The 17164-nt window shown below is 56.9% G+C and overlaps 1 protein-coding gene across 1 annotated transcript in view; it reads right to left on the bottom strand.

The window, feature by feature from the left end:
* The window catches only part of DHX34 (DEAH (Asp-Glu-Ala-His) box polypeptide 34), a 33989-nt gene that overhangs the window by 13766 nt on the left and 3059 nt on the right, over positions 1-17164 (bottom strand). Inside the window, exons 3-12 of the mRNA XM_012653492.1 lie at positions 15432-15686; positions 14256-14358; positions 12643-12860; positions 10174-10348; positions 6303-6496; positions 5530-5631; positions 3841-4083; positions 3434-3607; positions 2952-3069; positions 1963-2069 (exon numbers count right to left, since the gene is read on the bottom strand). Of these exons, the coding sequence (XP_012508946.1) occupies positions 1963-2069; positions 2952-3069; positions 3434-3607; positions 3841-4083; positions 5530-5631; positions 6303-6496; positions 10174-10348; positions 12643-12860; positions 14256-14358; positions 15432-15686 (1689 nt within the window). The remainder of the gene's footprint in view (positions 1-1962; positions 2070-2951; positions 3070-3433; positions 3608-3840; positions 4084-5529; positions 5632-6302; positions 6497-10173; positions 10349-12642; positions 12861-14255; positions 14359-15431; positions 15687-17164) is intronic.

The following is a 17164-nucleotide window of genomic DNA, read 5'->3' as shown; positions in this document are numbered from 1 at the left end:
AAAAAAAAAAAAGAGTAGAACACATTGTGTTTTAAGAAGCCGCAAAGCTGGGGGCGGGGGACAGGAGTAGTGGGGGCAGATTTTGTGGGGTGCTGGGAAAGGGAGGGGCGGCATTTTAAAACAGGGTGGCCGAGGGACAACCGCCACTCACAGACATAGCCTGGAGGAGAAGAACCAGACCCGAGCGCACACTGGCCCGGGACAGGGTCAGGGCTGTGATTACCGACGTGTTTCATGACAGTATGTGGGGAAGTTCTCTGGGTAGGGGGGACAGAGGAAGGATGGGATTGGTGCCAGGTCGATATTTTGGGGGCTGGGGGATGGTACGGGAGGGCTCAGTGTACTATTGAACCTGCTTAGTGTGTGAGTCTCCGAAGGAAAGGTGACCATACAAGGTGACAGACATCCTGGTTACCCCGACATGATCTTTACACTTACGAATGGATTGAAGTATCACATGCGTTGGTACCAACTTAGTGTTGTTTAAAAAAAAATCGCACGCACCCTGAAAGTTTACACGTCTGTCACGTATCAATAGGAAGTTCAAAAAAAGATTCTCCATCACAGACAAGCCATAAAGGGGAGGAGACGGCGGCGCCGGGCAGCACCTGGGCTGGCAGCTGTCCCCGCCACCGCCCCGCCCGCTTTCCTCCGAGCACCCCGCGCCGCCTTTCACTCCTGTGCGGTCGCCCGCGCTGTCTGCCTCCCGCGGAGTCCGCGAGCCCCACGTGCACGGGGAGTTTGGTCGACTTGGACCGCGGCTGCGTCCCCCGCACCCGGACGCAATAGTGCCTGGCGCAAGACAGGCGCTCGAGGAACGTAGCAACCACTGCAGCAATGAAGGGAGCAGGGCGAGTTTTCGTGGCGTCGGGGCTGGTGTCGACAAAACGTCCGGAGGCTCTGGGAGCCCGCGGGTTTCTCTCTTTCCTCCACGTTCCCTGGGACTGACGTGAGAGGGTGCTGGTCATGGGGACACCCAACCGATGGGGCGGCACAGGGTGAGGTGTGGGACCCTGAAGCTCTGGCTCAGCCCTATCTGCTCGCTGTGTGACTGAGGCAGGTGACAGGCCCCCGCCCCCGTCTGAGCCTGAGTCTTCTCTTCTATAAAGTGAGAATCGCAGGCTGTGTGAGGGCTCAGAGGCCAGGCCTGGGACCACAGGATGACACACAGGGAGCACTCGAGGTATGGCAGCCACTCTCTGGCCGCAGGCACACGTGCAAAAGTATCTGCAATTTAAGCATCCTTGGCCCCCACCCGAAGCCAGCTCTATCCCTCCCGCCTGATAGCTGCAGTTGCCTCCGGGCTGGGCTCTGCGCTTCCGTCCATGTCAAACCAGTCCCAGCCCTGTCAGAGCCCTCCTGGAGCTGGCGCCTCGCTTGCCTCTCCGACCTCATCTCCACCACGCTGGCCCCCTGCCGACTCTGCACTGCACACGCCAGGCACGTCTGCCTCAGGGCCTTTGCACGTGCCCGCCCCCTGCCTAAGAAGCTCTTCCCCTGGGGTCCATATGGCTCCCTGCCTTCCAGTCTCTGCTCAGTGAGGCCCACCCCACCTCATCTCATACCACACCGCTGCCCTCCCCTCCCTCTCCCTCTCCCTCTACCTCCTCCCCCTACTCTTTTGATCTCCCCTGACTCTTCCCACCCTCTCACATAGCACTCAGTGCTCTACTGCGTTTACTGCTACCCACTGTCCTCCCAGCCAGGGAGCCCCAGGAAGGCAGCCGCGGGGCTCGTTGCCCAGTTCCCTGCTGCGTCCTCAGCACCCAGAACGGTGCCTGGCCCACAGCAGGCACTCGGCAAGTAACTGTTGAACACATCCGTGAAAGAAGGAAAAGACAGCAGCCTCACCAACAGTCCGCGGCTCAAGCCTGCAGCCAGCCTGGGCAGAAGGCGGCTCCTCCAGGCCCGCCCCGGTGCCCCCAGCCCAGCGACCTAGCCGCTACCAAACCCGAGACCCACCTGGAGGGCGGGGACGCGGACGCAGTTCACCAGGTACGGCTTGTTGGTCTCCAGCAGGGAGACGAAGGTGAGGAGCTGGTGCTTGCTGCTCATCTTGTCCTTGTCCTCTGGAAGGGTGAAGAGGACAGCTCAGGCCGGGCCCTCGCCCCCACCCACCGGCCCCGAGCGCTGCCCCTCCCACCTGTCGGCTTACACACCTGTACAAAGATGTGCTCACGCAACAACAGAATGTCTGCAACTTGTTTTTACACACTTTGCCATAACAGATAGGAACGGGACTATTCGGCAACATTAAGGAATCAGTGAATTTTGTTAGTAATGTAAAAAATGGTCCTTGCCATTTTTATCACTAAATGACACGGTATCTGGGATGTGCTAAGGAGAAGACAGAGAAGAAACGGGGGTGGCACATGCAGACGGTCACTGACGCTGGGGAGGCCCCAGGGCTCATCACTCTCACTGGGATGATGTTTAGATATTTCAAAATTTAAAAAAGGAGAGAAAGGAAAAGGAAGAGGGTAAACGGACTAGGAATTTGCAGCTGTTAAAGATTAGGGAGAAAAGTTTCGAATTCTGTCTTAAATATCCGAGAGGACAGACCTTACGCTTCAGGCTAATACTTAGCACTTTAATAGAGCAGCCTGTCTCCTCTACACACAGGAGGAAGGGGCGTCGTCCGGCCGAGCTCAGGCAGACACCTGAGGTCGCACGAGTCCAGTCCCTGCCCCGCACACAGGCCCGTACCCTGTGGGGCCTGGCACAGCCACACTGGCTCAGTCAGCCACCAGCACCGGGGGAGGGAGCGGCTCAGCGGGGGGTGATTCACCCAAAGCCACTCGGGGAGGTCTGGCCTTGGCACCCCCCCTCTTGCGCCAGCATGGGTGGGGTGTGGGAAGGAGCAAGGCGGAACCCCAGCCACTAAGGGGCCCCTGAGGTCCCCACCCTTCACATCCCAGATGGGGGCTCCCTCCCGCGTGGGCTCCCCATACCTCGGCTCCCTTCGCAGCCCCCGGCCTCCTGCTCCCGTGTGTGCAGCACCTCGGGGCTGCTGGCGAAGACGCAGGTGGGGTGCAGCACAGTGCCCTGCTTGGCCCGGGTGTGGAAGATCTGGAGAGGCCCAGGGTGGAGCAGAAGCCTCTGACCTGCTCTTTCTCCGCCCTCCCAGCCAGGTTCCCTCCTCCATGCCTCAACGCAAAGTCCCCTCCTCCAAGAAGCCCTCCCTGACCTCCTCCCAGGCTGGGTCAGTTGCCCCCCTCTGGGCTCCCCCAGACTCCTGGGCTGCCCCATCCCAGCCCTGTCCACTCTGGTTCTCGGTTTGGGGTCAGGTCTGTCTTCCCTACTGGACCGTGAGCCCCATGAGGGCAAAGCCAGGGTAGGTTTGGTCACCACTGTGTCCCCAGCACAGGGCAGGCACTCGGGCAATGTGTGTTGACAAAACAAACATGGCAACAGGAGGGCGCAGCAGGCCCACCTGGTCGGAGTCTTTGCGGCCGCTGTTGAACACATCCGGGATGGCCAGCTGCGGGTAAAGGCCCCGGGCCAGCACCAGCTTGAGCAGGGCCAGCTGATCGCACGTCAGGTCCTGGGCCGAGCTGGCCGCCGCCTGCAGCTGCTCCAGGTCGTGCCGGAGCTTGAACTTCACATCCTGGTGGGAACACGGGGCAGGCAGGTTCCTGAGGGACCCTCCCCGCTACCTATGGGGCATGTACCCGAGGGGTTCTGTAAACCACGGGGCCTGATCCTGTCCCCAGAAACCTGACTCCTGGAGCGAGGGCAGGCTGTGTCCCCTCAGACCCCAGGGCAGGCCTGTGTCCTCAAAGACCCTACCCTGGTCAACTCCACCCACCCAGCCCAGCCCGGACAGCCCTGGCGCCCCACCTGGATGTCCACGCTGTCAGCAGAGCCCTGGGAGGCTGGGCCGGCCCGGTCCTCGTCGCTGGAGCAGCCCGCCTGCTCCTCCTGCAGCCGCAGCACCTTGCGCCTGCGGCCCCCGCCCTCCTCGTGCTGGCGCTTCAGCCGGTACAGGGCCCGGCGCTCGCGGCGCTGCTGCAGCCGACTGTAGCTGTCCTCCGCCTTCGTGGCCTGGGCCCTGGCCAGCAGCCCGTGGTCCTCCAATAGGTCCTGGGGGAGAGCAGGCGAGAGTGAGGGACACAGGGCAGAGTGAGTGGGCTCAGGCTTCGGTTCCTGCCCCACCGGCCTGGGGGAGGCCCCTCTTCCCCGGTCCCGGGTGCCGCACAGCCCTGTGGGTCTCCTACACTAGCACTGCTGAGTGTGGCCCGGCAGCAGCAATATCTGGGACATCTGGGGACTTGGTAGAAATTCCAAGACCCAGGCCCAAACCACACCCACTGAGTCAGAATCTCACAGCTGGGGCCGGGAGTCTTGAGCCAACAGACCCTCCGGGCAACTCGAATAGACCTTACACTGGAGACCTCTGCCCTCCACCCTGCCCACACCGTTGTAAGCAATCCCCAATGACCCGACTTGATCGCACCCTGTTTCCTGCAGCCCTGAGCCGTGGAGGACGCAGACTGTGTGCACGCGCGTAGCTAGTGTGCCTGCGAAAGGGACCCACTTTCCATTAGGTTCCAAAGTGTCTGGGGACCAACAGAGGCTGAACACTGCTCTAGCTGCTGGAGACGGCAGTCAAGAGGGACACTGAGAGCAGTGGGACATCAGCGGTCCCCAACACAGGGACCTCAGAAATTGCACGGGAGGCCTCGGCTGGGTGACTGGTCGCCCACTCTGGGCCTCAATTTGTCCATCTGCAACAAAGGGAATGGATTACACGGGGACTTTTATTCTATTTTCGTTCCGTGAATACTACACGACCGCTGAGAAGTACGTAACCGCAGGTTTTTTGTACCCAAATGGAGACATATCCATGGAGTATTAATGAAACAAGCTGCAGAACTGTTGGGTATAGGAGGAATCCGAATCTTTTAGATTTAAAAGAAAATTTTCTCTCTCCACCCACTCGCCTATATAGTAATAGCAAAATCACTGCAAGCACTTGTATAGAACCACCTACGTGCTCGGTCGGCCCCGTTCTAAATGTGCTACTCGCACGTTAACACGTTTGACCCTCACAGCCTCCTGGTGAGGCAGGTGCCATTGTCACCTTCTCTGTTGTCCGAGGGGAAGCTGAGGCCCAGAGGCGAGCAGTAATATGCCCAGGGTCACACTGTTAGCACACGGCGGAGCCAGGATCTGCCACTGGGACATCCAGCTCCGGTGTGCCAGCCCAGACCACCACCACCCTAGGCTGCCTGCCAGCACTGAGCGTGCACCGCCAGCTCAGCACCCCCGGTCCAGAGGACCAGACTCTTCATCAGGATGTGGCATGTCCCTGCTGGCCCTGTCCGTCCCATCCAGGAAGCCCTCCTGGATTTCTACGCCCCACCGCCCAGGCTGCCCCGCCGCCTGGTCTTCTGCTGGGGAGGGGTGGATGCAGGGTGGGACTCTGGTCTGATCGCTGTCGGGAAGGAGAGAGGGGGTGCTCTGGAGGGTGCTGACAAGATGTCTGTCTGGGCAGGCCTGGCCCCCACCCCTCCACCAGAACCTCACCTTGAACTGACGCCGCAGGTTGGCCATCTCATAAAGCCGATGCTCCTCTATGCCCCGGCGGCGGCACCACTTGCGTGAGTTTCTGCTCCGTTCAGATTTTACCTGGGCGGAGGTGCAGGCACCAGGGTGTCAGGGCCTGGTCAGCTCCGGGGGTGGCGGTGGTAGGGGCTGACCACCCAGCACGGGCTCAAACACCACCCTGGGGAGGATGCAAGGAGGTGGAGGCCCTCACCTTCTCCAGGGCTCAGCCCAATGCCCCCCGCACAAGGAGCCCTCCCAGACACCTACACTGGGTCAGGCAGCCCCTCTGGGCTCTCCCAGCCCCTTGGACTCCCCACTGCAGCCCTCTCTGGGTTGCCACTGTCACATCAGTGGTCCATCTCTTTGCACTGGGTTGTGAGCCCCAGGAGCACAGGGCCAGGGTAGTTTTAGTCGCCAATGGGTCCCCAGTATTGCCCAGTACAGGGACAGGCCCACAGCAGGGCCTCAGGGAACGTTCACTGGATACACTATGCCAGCCTAAGGAGCCTGCACTTCCTCCAGCTGGCACTGGTTCTAATCACCGCCCTAGGCCCCGGGCCCCCCTCTCAACCCTGGGCCTGGGCACGTGCTGTCCCCTCAGCCCAGGGGCATGAATGGTGGAGACCAGGTCCTCCCCAGGCAGGCCTCCTGGGGCGGGGTAGGGGTGGGGTGCAAGGAGCAGCCACAGCCGCAGGAGGCCCAACCCTGCGCGGAGGAACAGACAGGCGGGAGGGCCCCGGCGCCAGCCTCACCTGCACCCAGGTATTGAAGACATTGAAGAGCGTGAAGGGGTCACCCTGGTCGCTCTCCAGGGGCCGCCGTGCTGCCGCACACTCCGGGCTGCTCTGGGCGCTGCGGGTGAAGGGCGACTGGACGCTGAGGGCGGCCGCGATGGTGAGCACGGGCTCCTCCAGGTTGAACATGGACCCCAGGATCAGCATCTTCCCTGGGGCGGCGGGCACAGGCTGAGCCCCCTAGGCACCAGGACAGCCACACCCCTCACCCCTGGGGCTCTCGGGGGGTGGGGGCCCTGACCCATCCCCCCACTCCCCAGTCCTGTCCCCACCTCCCTCCCTCTCACCCACTAAGGGTCTCAGGACCCAGATGGGCAGATTGAAACCCGCACGCACTGTGCTTTCTGGTCACACGACCTCCGGTAAGGTCCTCAGTTTCCCATCAGGCACGCAGATGGCACTGTTTTAAGTGCTGGCTACTACTGTCCCCAACTTCCCTGCTCTTCCGTTTACAACCCAGCGTGCCGTGGTGTATGTCTCCGCCCCCTCTAGAGTGTGACCCGCACTCGAGCTGTGACTGGGTCTGCTGGGGCACACAGTAGGTGCTGCCTTTGTGCCCATGACAGGACGAATCTTCTGCCATCCTTGTTTAATTCCAGGGTGGAGGAGGAGGGAGGGAGGAGGGGGGGTATGGGGGGAAGGAGACAGGCAGAGGTGGGGGTGGCGGGAGAGGCAGGGAAAGGGAGGCGGGGCAGAGGGAGGACAGGGGAGGACGTGGAGAAGGAAAGTGGCAGGAACAGTATCGCAACGTGGACAAAGGGCCGGTAGAAAACCGTCTCCACCTGTAAGCCCGCAACAGTGGGAATCTCCAGCCCCCCTGGCTCCGGGAGCCGGAGCACACGCTGCCCTGCCTGGGAGGCTCAGGCCTGCCCACCTGCCCCGTGGCCAGTGGCCTGCAAGTCACGTGTCTGACCTCACCGTTCCCCTTGACTGACTTTACACGAAGTGCCTGTCACACAGCTGGCCTGGTAAGGTAAGGGTGGGCAGTAAAGCCGAGCCCGGGGCCAGACCCACCGGCCTGCGGCGTCCCTCCGCCTCGCTGCGCCTCTGCTCCCCGTCTGTGAAATGGGGTAACTGCAGCACCTGCCCCTCCCCTCCGCGCTGCTGTGAGGATTAACCGTGTCTCACCCTGCGATGCGCTCGGAACGCCCCTGGCACAGAGGACACTCCAGCATGGGTCGCCTGTGCCCCTCGCCCCCACCCTGTCGCTCGGTGACCCTGAACAGCTGTTCTCTGCGCCTTGCTTTCCGAGCGAGGAAAGTGACAGGGGCTCACTCCCACCCCTTGGGGACTCAGCATCCATCACTGGCTTGCCCATGCCCGCAGGCGTGGTCCCCTCCCTGGCCCGGCTTCGCTTTCCTCATCTGCACATGGGGGTGGGGGGCAGCGGCCCTCCCTCAGCAGGTGAGGACGAGATGACACAGAGCCCACAGAGCCTCTCGCTGGCACACGGCAAGTGTCACTGAAGGTTCTTTCACTTCCCAGCTCTGATTCTCCTTGCTCTAGCCCTCTTTCCTTCGATTAACAAAACAAACACAAACGAACCATCTTCCCAGCCCAGAGGCCCCCAGAGCCCAGCGCGTCCAGCCTCCTGCCCACGCTGAAGCACCACAGTGTGGCAACAAGGGGACTGTAAAGGTGTGAACACAGACGGGAGGCTCTGCTGTGCACGGTGGTCCTGCTGGGGTGGGCAGGCCGTGCGGGCCACGGGCTGCTGGAGGAGACAGAATTTGTGGAGTCAGGAGAATGGGCAAGACGAACACGCCTCAGCCGGCCAGCTCCTCAGGAGGGGCAAGGATGACTCAGAAACGAGCAAGAGGAAGAGTTTTGACATCCTCAAGCCCGCAAGAGAGGGGCGCCAGGGCGGAGCTGGGGGCAGGCTGTGCAGAGAGAGGTGGGAAGGGTGAGCTGTGGAAAACCCAGGACTCCTGCGCTTGCGGGGTCTTGGGTACCCCGCCTGCTTCTCCTTCCCAAGGCAGGCCCCTCAGTACCGCAGGTGCTGGGGAATCCCAGTGGGAGAGCTTGTCTTGCGGCTGCTCGTGCACAATCATCGGTGCTTTCCCTCATGTTCTCTTGCAGGGCGGACCCTGCAGGCCACACCCAGCCCCAGCGGTGGCTTCTGCAGTTCAGGTAAGTGCCTTAAGACTGCGGTCCCCAACCCCCAGGCCTCGCCCAGGTACAGGTCTGGGCATCCCTGCCCGAGCTCCGCACCGCCCCCACGACACCCTACCCCACACCCCGCTCCCTGGAAAAACTCTCTTCCACGAAACCAGTCCCTGGTGCCAAAAAGGTTGGGGACTGCTGCCTTAAGACACTAACATGTCACAGGTCAGTGGTGAGGACGGGGTCAGAGGGGCTCCTGGCCCCCAAATCCCTCCTGATTAACCCCCATTCCTGAAGACACGCACGGCGAAGACGGGCTGCACCGCATCTGTCCGTGACTGGCCACTGCAGGTCTGAACTCGGGAGGGCTGGGAACCGACAGCTGTCCCTGTCGGGCTGCGCGGGCCTGGCCTTCGCAGACCCTTACCGAACCGGCAGATGCCCCTTAATTCTCTGGCCACCTTCAGTCACGTAAAATGCAGTTCCACTGAAACACTTCAGTCTCCCATCCAGTTCGAAGCTCCTCCCGACCCAGGGCCAGAGGGACCAGGTGGCCTCTGCCCTCCTTCAGGCCTCTGCCCAGATGTCGCCGTCTCAGCGAGGCCGCTACTCGCGGCCAGGCAACACGGCCCCCAGTCCCCACTACTCCCACCCTGCTCCCGCTTTGCCTCTGCTCAGCACGGGGCACCCGCTGACAGCCCGCACGGCTCGCTCATCTGTCCTGCTCGACGTCTGTCTCCCTCGTTACACGTGGGCTCTGTGAGCACACGAGTTTTGTTTTCTTCACAATTATTCTCCGGCATCTAGAATAGGACCTGGCACAGAGCAGGTGCTCAAAAACTATTCAATGAATGAATGAACGATGGGACCACCGGTTAACATCTCCTGCCCTCTCCCTCTCCCTCACTCCACTCCAGCCACACCAGCCTCCGCGCTGTTCCCACCACAGGGCCTTTGCACTGGCTGTCTCCTCTGCCTAGAATGCGCTTCTGCTACACCCCCACCGTCCAATACGGCAGCCACTGGCCACATGTCGCTACTGAGCAGTTGAAATGTGGCTGGTCCAAAGTGATACATGCTGGGAGTATAAAATACACGCTGGATTTGCAAGACTTAGTATAAAAAAATAATACAAATACCACAAAAATTTTTATATTGATTACATGTTGAAATTGTGTTCTGGATATATTAAATTATCAAAATTCATTTCACCTGTTTCTTTTCGGTTTTTTAATTTGGTTACTGGACAGTCTTAAATTATGGGGCTCACATTACATTCCTGTATTTGTACTGGCAAGCACGCGCAAGTATTTGCACGGCTCCCGGCCCTCGCCTCCACTTCTTTGCACAAATGTTGCCTTCCCAGTGAGGCCTGCATTCTCAACGGCAATGCCCCAGCCAGGCCCGGCACTTCCCACTCCCCCCTCTTGCTTTCTCTTCTCCGTAACACTTAGGACCACCTGATCTACTATGTGTTTTACTTATTTTCCTGATTTATTGCCGGTCTCCTTCACCAGAATGTCGCCTCCCTGAGGGCAGAGACCTGTGTCTGTTTTGTCCCCTACTACATCCCCAGCACGTAGAACAGTGCCTGGCACAGAGCGCTCAGGAATGAGCAAATGGGCCCTGGCAAGGAACAGACTTGCCTTCGGGTCGCTCAGAGAGTGAGCAGTGCCCTGTACCTGCTCTGGGTGCCCCGTACGATCACGCAGAGGGGGGTCCTCACCAATCACGACGTCCACAGGCAGCTGGGCCAGCAGGGACCCGATGGGAGTGAGGGCCTCTGAGCTGTCCAGGGCCCCCTGGTCCTGGAGGTAGAAGATGGCAGTTTCCAGGCTGGCTGGTGGCGGGGGCTCAATGAAAGGGAAGGTTCGGGGGTCCCCCACGCTCATGCTCTTCATCTGAAATGAGAACCATACCTCCGGGATCAGGGATCACAAACTATGATATTTTAAAACTCCCAATGTCAAGATCCATTGTACAGAGGTGGGGGATGGGAGGCATTGCCTATCTCTGTCTGCCCAGCACATCTTCCCCCAGACCCTGACCGTGGAGGAGGAGCACATGACCTGAGCTGGACCAATCATGGTTCCTCAGTCCCTGGTCATAGCAACTGACCGTAGAATGAACACATGATCTGAGCTGGGCCAATCAGAAGCCTTCCCTGGGACTTTGCAAACTGAAGCTGGGAGAGAGCAGTCCCAGCATCCTCTCCAGTTGTAAGTGGCCAAGATAGACGCCCAGAACCGCTACAGTTACTTTTTCCATTGCCTGGAAATTAGCCCATCTGTAGATGGCGAAATCCTTGGATTGCTCCTAAGCTAGACATGCACCCACCACATCTACATACAAACTGATAAAAGCCCCCTTTTCTGTCTATAATTGTTTGAGTCATTTTTCTTTCACTTGCAATTAAAAGAATCCCAATTAATTCAGAGGCCCACGTAGACAGCTGGTAGTGAGGAAAAAGAAGTGATGGTACACACCCATCACCGGGCCTAACGTGACGTTCATAAGCAAACATCACCTCTCTGGTGACTAGAAGAAAAGGCTGGCGTGGCAGCTCATGTGACTGCGCGACAATGAGGAGGAAGCTCAGATAGCCTGCTCCCCTGGCCCTGATCCAAGGGCACTAGAAGTTCTGGCCACCCACCCAGCAACCAGCCATCCCCATCTTCCTCCTGCTAACCAAGCCTTGATGTTTTCTGGGAGATCACCCAATACTCACTAAAAAACCTTTAAGTTTGAAGTTAGAAGCTCTGGGGTGGGGGCAGGGCATGGATTATTTCTTAAGATCTCCAGGGGATTCCAACATGCAGCTGAGCATCACTGCTCTGATCCGGTCAGGCAATACCACAGCCCCGGACAACTACCGGCCACAGGGCGGACACACACAACCCAGTTCTGCTGACAAGACGGGATGGGAGATTGGCCAGGGGGCTTCTGGGAAAGGGTCCCATGGCTGTAAAAATTAGACCCACGAAGGTCAGTTCCTTGCTTCTGCCTCTGGATGGTAAATAGGGAGGTGATGATACGTCCACAGATGCCAGAGCCAGGTGGCATTCAGGAGGCAGGCTCTGGAGCCCGCTGGCCTGAGATGGAATCCTGACTCTGCCACTCGCCAACTGCGTGACCTCGGGCAATTCACTTTACTTCTCTGTGCATCCTTTTCCTCATCCCTAAAGGAGGATGACAAGATGTCCTATCCCACAGAGCTTTTATGAGGACCAAAACAATTATAAACATAAAACACTTAGACCAGGACTTGGCCCAGAGTAAGCACTAGATTAACTGTTTATCATCATCATCATCATCATCATCATCATCATCGAGAGAGCTGCTGACGGACTGAGGTTGGAGAGATGGAAAGAACCTGGGCCTTATGTGACACCACTGATCCACTTCAGTGACAAGTCTGGAACCTCCCTGACTCAGGGCGTCTTATGATGTGAGACAGCAGATTTTCTGTATAGTTCAAGCCGGTACTCCTTTAAATGGCAGGCTGTGAGTCACTAGTGGGTCAGAGAATCCAAGCAGTAGGTCATGATCAGCATTTTTTGCAAAAGATGAAATCAAACACGATAGAAAACAGTGTGCACCACCTACAGGAAGGGGCTGCTTTGTGCTACCCCTACATGTGGGCCCGTGGCAGACACTGTCTCTCTCCAATCAGGAGAAGGCGAGTGGATAGCAAAGGGCGCTGCGTGCAGGCCTGGCCTCCAAACCCTCCTTTGCTCGTCGCCTACCCTCTGTCCCCTTCAGCCGGCTGAGGACACACGTACAAAAGGCCCCAGGGAGGTGCCGGAGCCACAGGAGGGGAGGGGCTGAGGTCCAGGAACAAAGAAAACAGCCTGCCGACCTCAAAACTAAAACTCCGCTGTGTTAGTCATTTTAGTGATTGAGTCCACCTAGGCTGAACTAGCTAATGCAATGACACATCATGACATAAAATACATTGAGAAACATCGCTTTTAAAAGTCACTTCCTGTTGGTTTCCTGTTGCAGTCGGAAGCATTCTGATTGAGTCATGGGTTCTTGCTTTGGCCCTGAGGATTTGAGGAACGACTCTCCCCTCAACATGGGTTTTGACATGTGGGAGGCATGAGTTCCGCTCAGCGGCGTGCCCCGCCTTGCCCTTCCTGGCCCTAGAACCCTGGGACCGGTCCTGTCTGGACCCTCCCTGCCCCTGCCTCACCTGCAGCACCAAGGCGTCCAGGGCCACCCGTCGAATTTCCGGGACAGGGTAGGGGGCGAAGGCATCATAGTCCGATTCCGCGTAGAGGCGGAAGCAGACCCCGGGGCCCGTGCGGCCTGCCCGGCCCTTCCGCTGCTCGGCGCTGGCCTGGCTGATCCAGAACTCCTGCAGCCGCTGAAGCTTGGCCTGCGGGTCGTAGCTCATCTCCTTCACCTTCCCTGGGCGGGGCAGAGGACACAGTGAGGGGAGGAGTCTGTGCCCAGCAGTCACCTGCGGCGTCCATCTACCCGCCCCACTGCGCACCGACGCTCTCACTACTCCTCTACGCTCCTAACGCTGAGCTTATTCTGGGCCCAACCCTGACATTTTGTTTATTTATCTTTCCTTTCCTCATTCACACATATTTTCATGTATTTTCTCAAGTCTTTGCTTCTTCAGAGGTTTGGCCATTCAACAAATAACTTATGAAGCACCTACTATGTGCCAGGCACTGTACTAGGCACGAGGGATACAGCCACGGATGAAACAAAGGCCCTGGTCTCACAGGACTGAACAGAGCACCGTCTCTCATTCATCGCAAGACCAAACTTTTCCACATTTTCTTGTTTCTCAAAACGGGACACACCTTAAAATCAACAAGATGTCAATGTTGGGCAATATTTTTAAACTTTCTTAATGGTACATGAAATTATGGAATGTTCTGCCATAATGGCATCCCAGAGTCGATATAATAAGGTAAATGCTAACATTTATTGAGTATTCTACTGTGTGCCAGGCACTGTCTTAAGCACCCAAGCGTACTCACGCATTGAATCTTCACAGCCTGAGGGACGTGCTGTTATTACTGCTATTTTACAGATGAGCAAACTGACACATGCAATGTCAGTAACGTGACCCTGATGACACAGCCAGCACTGAACCTGGCCAGGCGGGCTCCAGTGTCTCCTAACCACTATGCTATGCTGAATTTCTAGAGAACATTCTAATTGGGAAGATAGAAAATAAAACAAATATAGCAACAAATATAAAATACTAGTCCCACTCACGTGGGAAGTGAAGTGGAAGGAGAAGGGGATACCACTTAGAATGCACAGGATGGGCCTCTCTGATGGGGAGACATTTACACGGGCCATGAAACAAGGTGAGGGAGTGAGCCATGTGGATATCTGGAGAAAGAAAGCTCTCAGCAGAGAGAACAGTAAGTGCAAAGGCCCTGGGGCACAAACTAGCTTGGGATGTCTGAGAAAAGTTAGGTTGTGGCCACTGCTCCACAGCCCCCAACGCCACCTACAGGCTGAGCATACCAATTCTGAAAATCAGAAATCTGAAACGCTCCAAAATTAGAAAATTTTGGAGTGCTGACATGACGCTCAAATGAAATGTCTGTTGGAGCATTTCAGATTTCAGGCTTTCAGATTTGAGATGCTCAACTGGAAAGTATAATACAAATATTCCACAAGCTGAAACCCTTCTGGCCCTAGGCATCTTGGATATGGGCCATTCACCCTGTACTTCCCGCTTCCACCTGGAGCTCCGCACTGTATGTGCACATCTCGAAACCCCGTACTTCCTGGCAGTCCTTGGGGTGGGGGGCGGGGCTGCAGGCCCCTTACCGGAATCTACTACGAAGCGGATCCCATCAATGGTGACCGACGTTTCAGCGATGTTGGTGGAAAGGATGCATTTCCTAACTCCAGGGGGGGCCACATCAAATACCTGGGGAAGGGAGGAGGTGGCATCAGGGACTAAACTCAGCCCTGATTGACCTGTGTGTCTAGTGGCTTCCTGGATGTCCCATGGGTACCTCACACTCGTGCCTAAAACAGCCTTGGCAGCCTCCCCTGAGCCTCTCCCTTGTCCAGAGGTCTCATCCTGAAGATGGCTCACCCTCCAGCCCGTCACCTGGGCTGTCCTGGGCCCTCCACCCGCTCAGCCCCACAGCCACACCTGAGCATTCTGGAATTTCTCGAATTCCTTCCCACCTCCCACACTCCTGAGCCCTGCCCTGGTCCAGGCCCCTCCTTCCCCCTCTGATCCTGCTCTAGCTCCCCTCTCATTCCCGGCCTCTAGTCTCACACCCTCCAACCTACCCGCCACGCGGCAGCCAGAGGGATCTGCTAGCGCGCAGCTGGCCTTGCCCTGGACCTTGCTCAGAGGCTCCCCACGGCAGGCACCACGCTGGGTCTTCAAGGCCCCTTGTGGTCCAGCCCCGCCTACCTCTCCAGTCCCATGTCTTCTGACTGCCCCCTCACAAGCTGGGCGCCGCCACCCTGCGTGCTGTTTCCCAGTGACCCCATCTTTCTCTCACTGCGGGCCCTTTGCATACGGCCTTCTCTTGGCTCTCAGAGACAGTCAAGCGCAGTGGTTAGGGCCAAGCGTCAACAACTACAGCTTGTGGGCCGATCCAGCCTGCCACCTGTTTTTGTAGACAAAGTTTCATTGGAACACACCCTGGCCCGCTCAGTGTATGGCTGCTTTCGTGACACAACAGCAGGGCAGAGCAGCAGCGACAGAGAGCTGTGGCCCACGAAGCTGACAGTATTTACTCTTTGACCCTCTACAGGAAGTTTGCCAACCTCTGGTTAGGAGCGTTGGCTCTGGGGCCAGACGGCCCGGGTTCATAGCCTGGCCGGGCCACTTGGTGGCTATGTGACTTTGCATAAGTTGCAGCGCCACTGACCAGCGTTTGTGGGGTCACATCAGTCAAACACGGAACCGCCCTGACCCCCTCCTCTCTCTGGTCTACACAGACCCTTGCCTGCCCCACGCTGCCCAGCTTCACGCGATACCTTGTCCTGGTCAGCCACAGAGAGGGCACTGTGCAGCGGGAGCACCACCCAGCGCCGGGTGTGGCTGGCGTAGGTCTGGGCGGCCTCGAGCACGGCACTGATCTCCGCCATGCCGCTGAGGAAGACGAGAAGGTCACCCCGCTCCTCAGGGGGGTACTTATTGTCAATGGCCTCCAACACCCTCAGGAAAGGCCGAGGGTCCAGCTTCTCTGACTTGGATGTAGTGGGCTCTGCCTCGTGCGGCTGGTACACGACCTGTGAGGAGACAGCCCCAGGCAGGAGCACACCTGTCACTGCAGCTCAGAGCAATGGCGCAGGGAGACCCAGGCTTATGGAGAAGACGTGGAGCAGTCAGGTGGCAGACAGCACACTCCAGCTGGACAAATTTGGGGATGTAATAAAAGATAAAGCCGCGAGGTAACTGGAGGGCTTCTGGGATGCTGTAATGCTTGATTCTTTTTTTAGATCTGTGTGCTGGTTACATAGATGTATTTGTGAAAATTAATTGAGCTATACTCTTATGATAGGTGTTAATACATTGTGTTTAGAATATGATGACTTCTACTAGAAAAACAATTCTACGGGATAGAACCAGTATTAAAACCCTAGAAATCATTTCTCAGGAAGCATCCCCATTCTTTCTGTATGGCTGCTTGGCAGACAGATTGATGGGTATTTAGAACTGGAAACCAAAAGGACAATGAAGTCCTTCCTGCAAGTTTCTCTTATATAAACGAGGACAACTTCCCAGGACAGTAGTTCTCCATCAGAGGTCACCCCTCAGGGAATACGTGGCAACATCTGGAGACATTTTTGGTTGTTAACAACTGGAGGACGAGAATGCTACTAGCATCCAGTGGCCAGGGGGTGCCGCTAAATACCCTACAGTGCACAGGAGAGCCCTGACCACAAAGAATTCTCCAGCCCTTCTATCCAAAGGAAAAGAAATCGATACACAAAAAAAATACCCGCACTCGTTATGTGTATCACAGGACTATTCACGATAGCAAAGACATGGATGGAATCAACCTCACTGTCCAGCAATGGAGGACCGAATAAGGAAAATGTGGTGTATATACACAACGGAACACTGTCGAGCTATAAAAAAAAGGAATGAATCATGTCTTTTGTAGCAACATGGATGGAACCGGAGGCCATTATCTTAAGTGAAGCAAGTCAGACACAGAGAGACAGATACCGCACGGCCTCATAAGCAGGAGCTAAATACTGTGTACACGTGGGAGCCGAGTGTGGAACGATGGAGACTCAGAGGGGTGGACAGGCGGAGGCGGGTGGATGATGGGAGGTTGCCTGGTGGGTACAGTGTGTGTTGCTTCACTAACATATGCACTGAAGGCCCTGACTTCACCACAATGCATTATATCAATGTAAAAAAAATTCACTTGTACCCACGTGAATGTATATAAATAAAAAATAAATCGAAAAAAAGAACTATCCAGCCCAAAATGTCAATACTGCTGGCTTTAAGAAATCCTGCCCTATGAGATGGTGGAGAAATAAAAGAAAAGGAGCCTGGGTCCCTGGATGACCACATGGAACAGAGCTTTTATCTTATTTGAGCCCTTATATTTTTAGGTCTTTTTGTTATAGCAATTTAGCTTTTACTGTTTTGTGCGTGTTTTTTTTTTTTTTGAGACAGAGTCTCATTCTCTTGCCTGGGGTGAGTGCCGTGGCGTCAGCCTGGCTCACAGCAACCTCAAACTCCTGGGCTC

Source organism: Propithecus coquereli, unplaced genomic scaffold, assembly GCF_000956105.1.
Source record: "Propithecus coquereli isolate 6110/MARCELLA unplaced genomic scaffold, Pcoq_1.0 Scaffold42, whole genome shotgun sequence".
Taxonomy (NCBI): Eukaryota; Metazoa; Chordata; class Mammalia; order Primates; family Indriidae; genus Propithecus; species Propithecus coquereli.
This window is presented reverse-complemented; position numbering and strand designations above follow the sequence as displayed.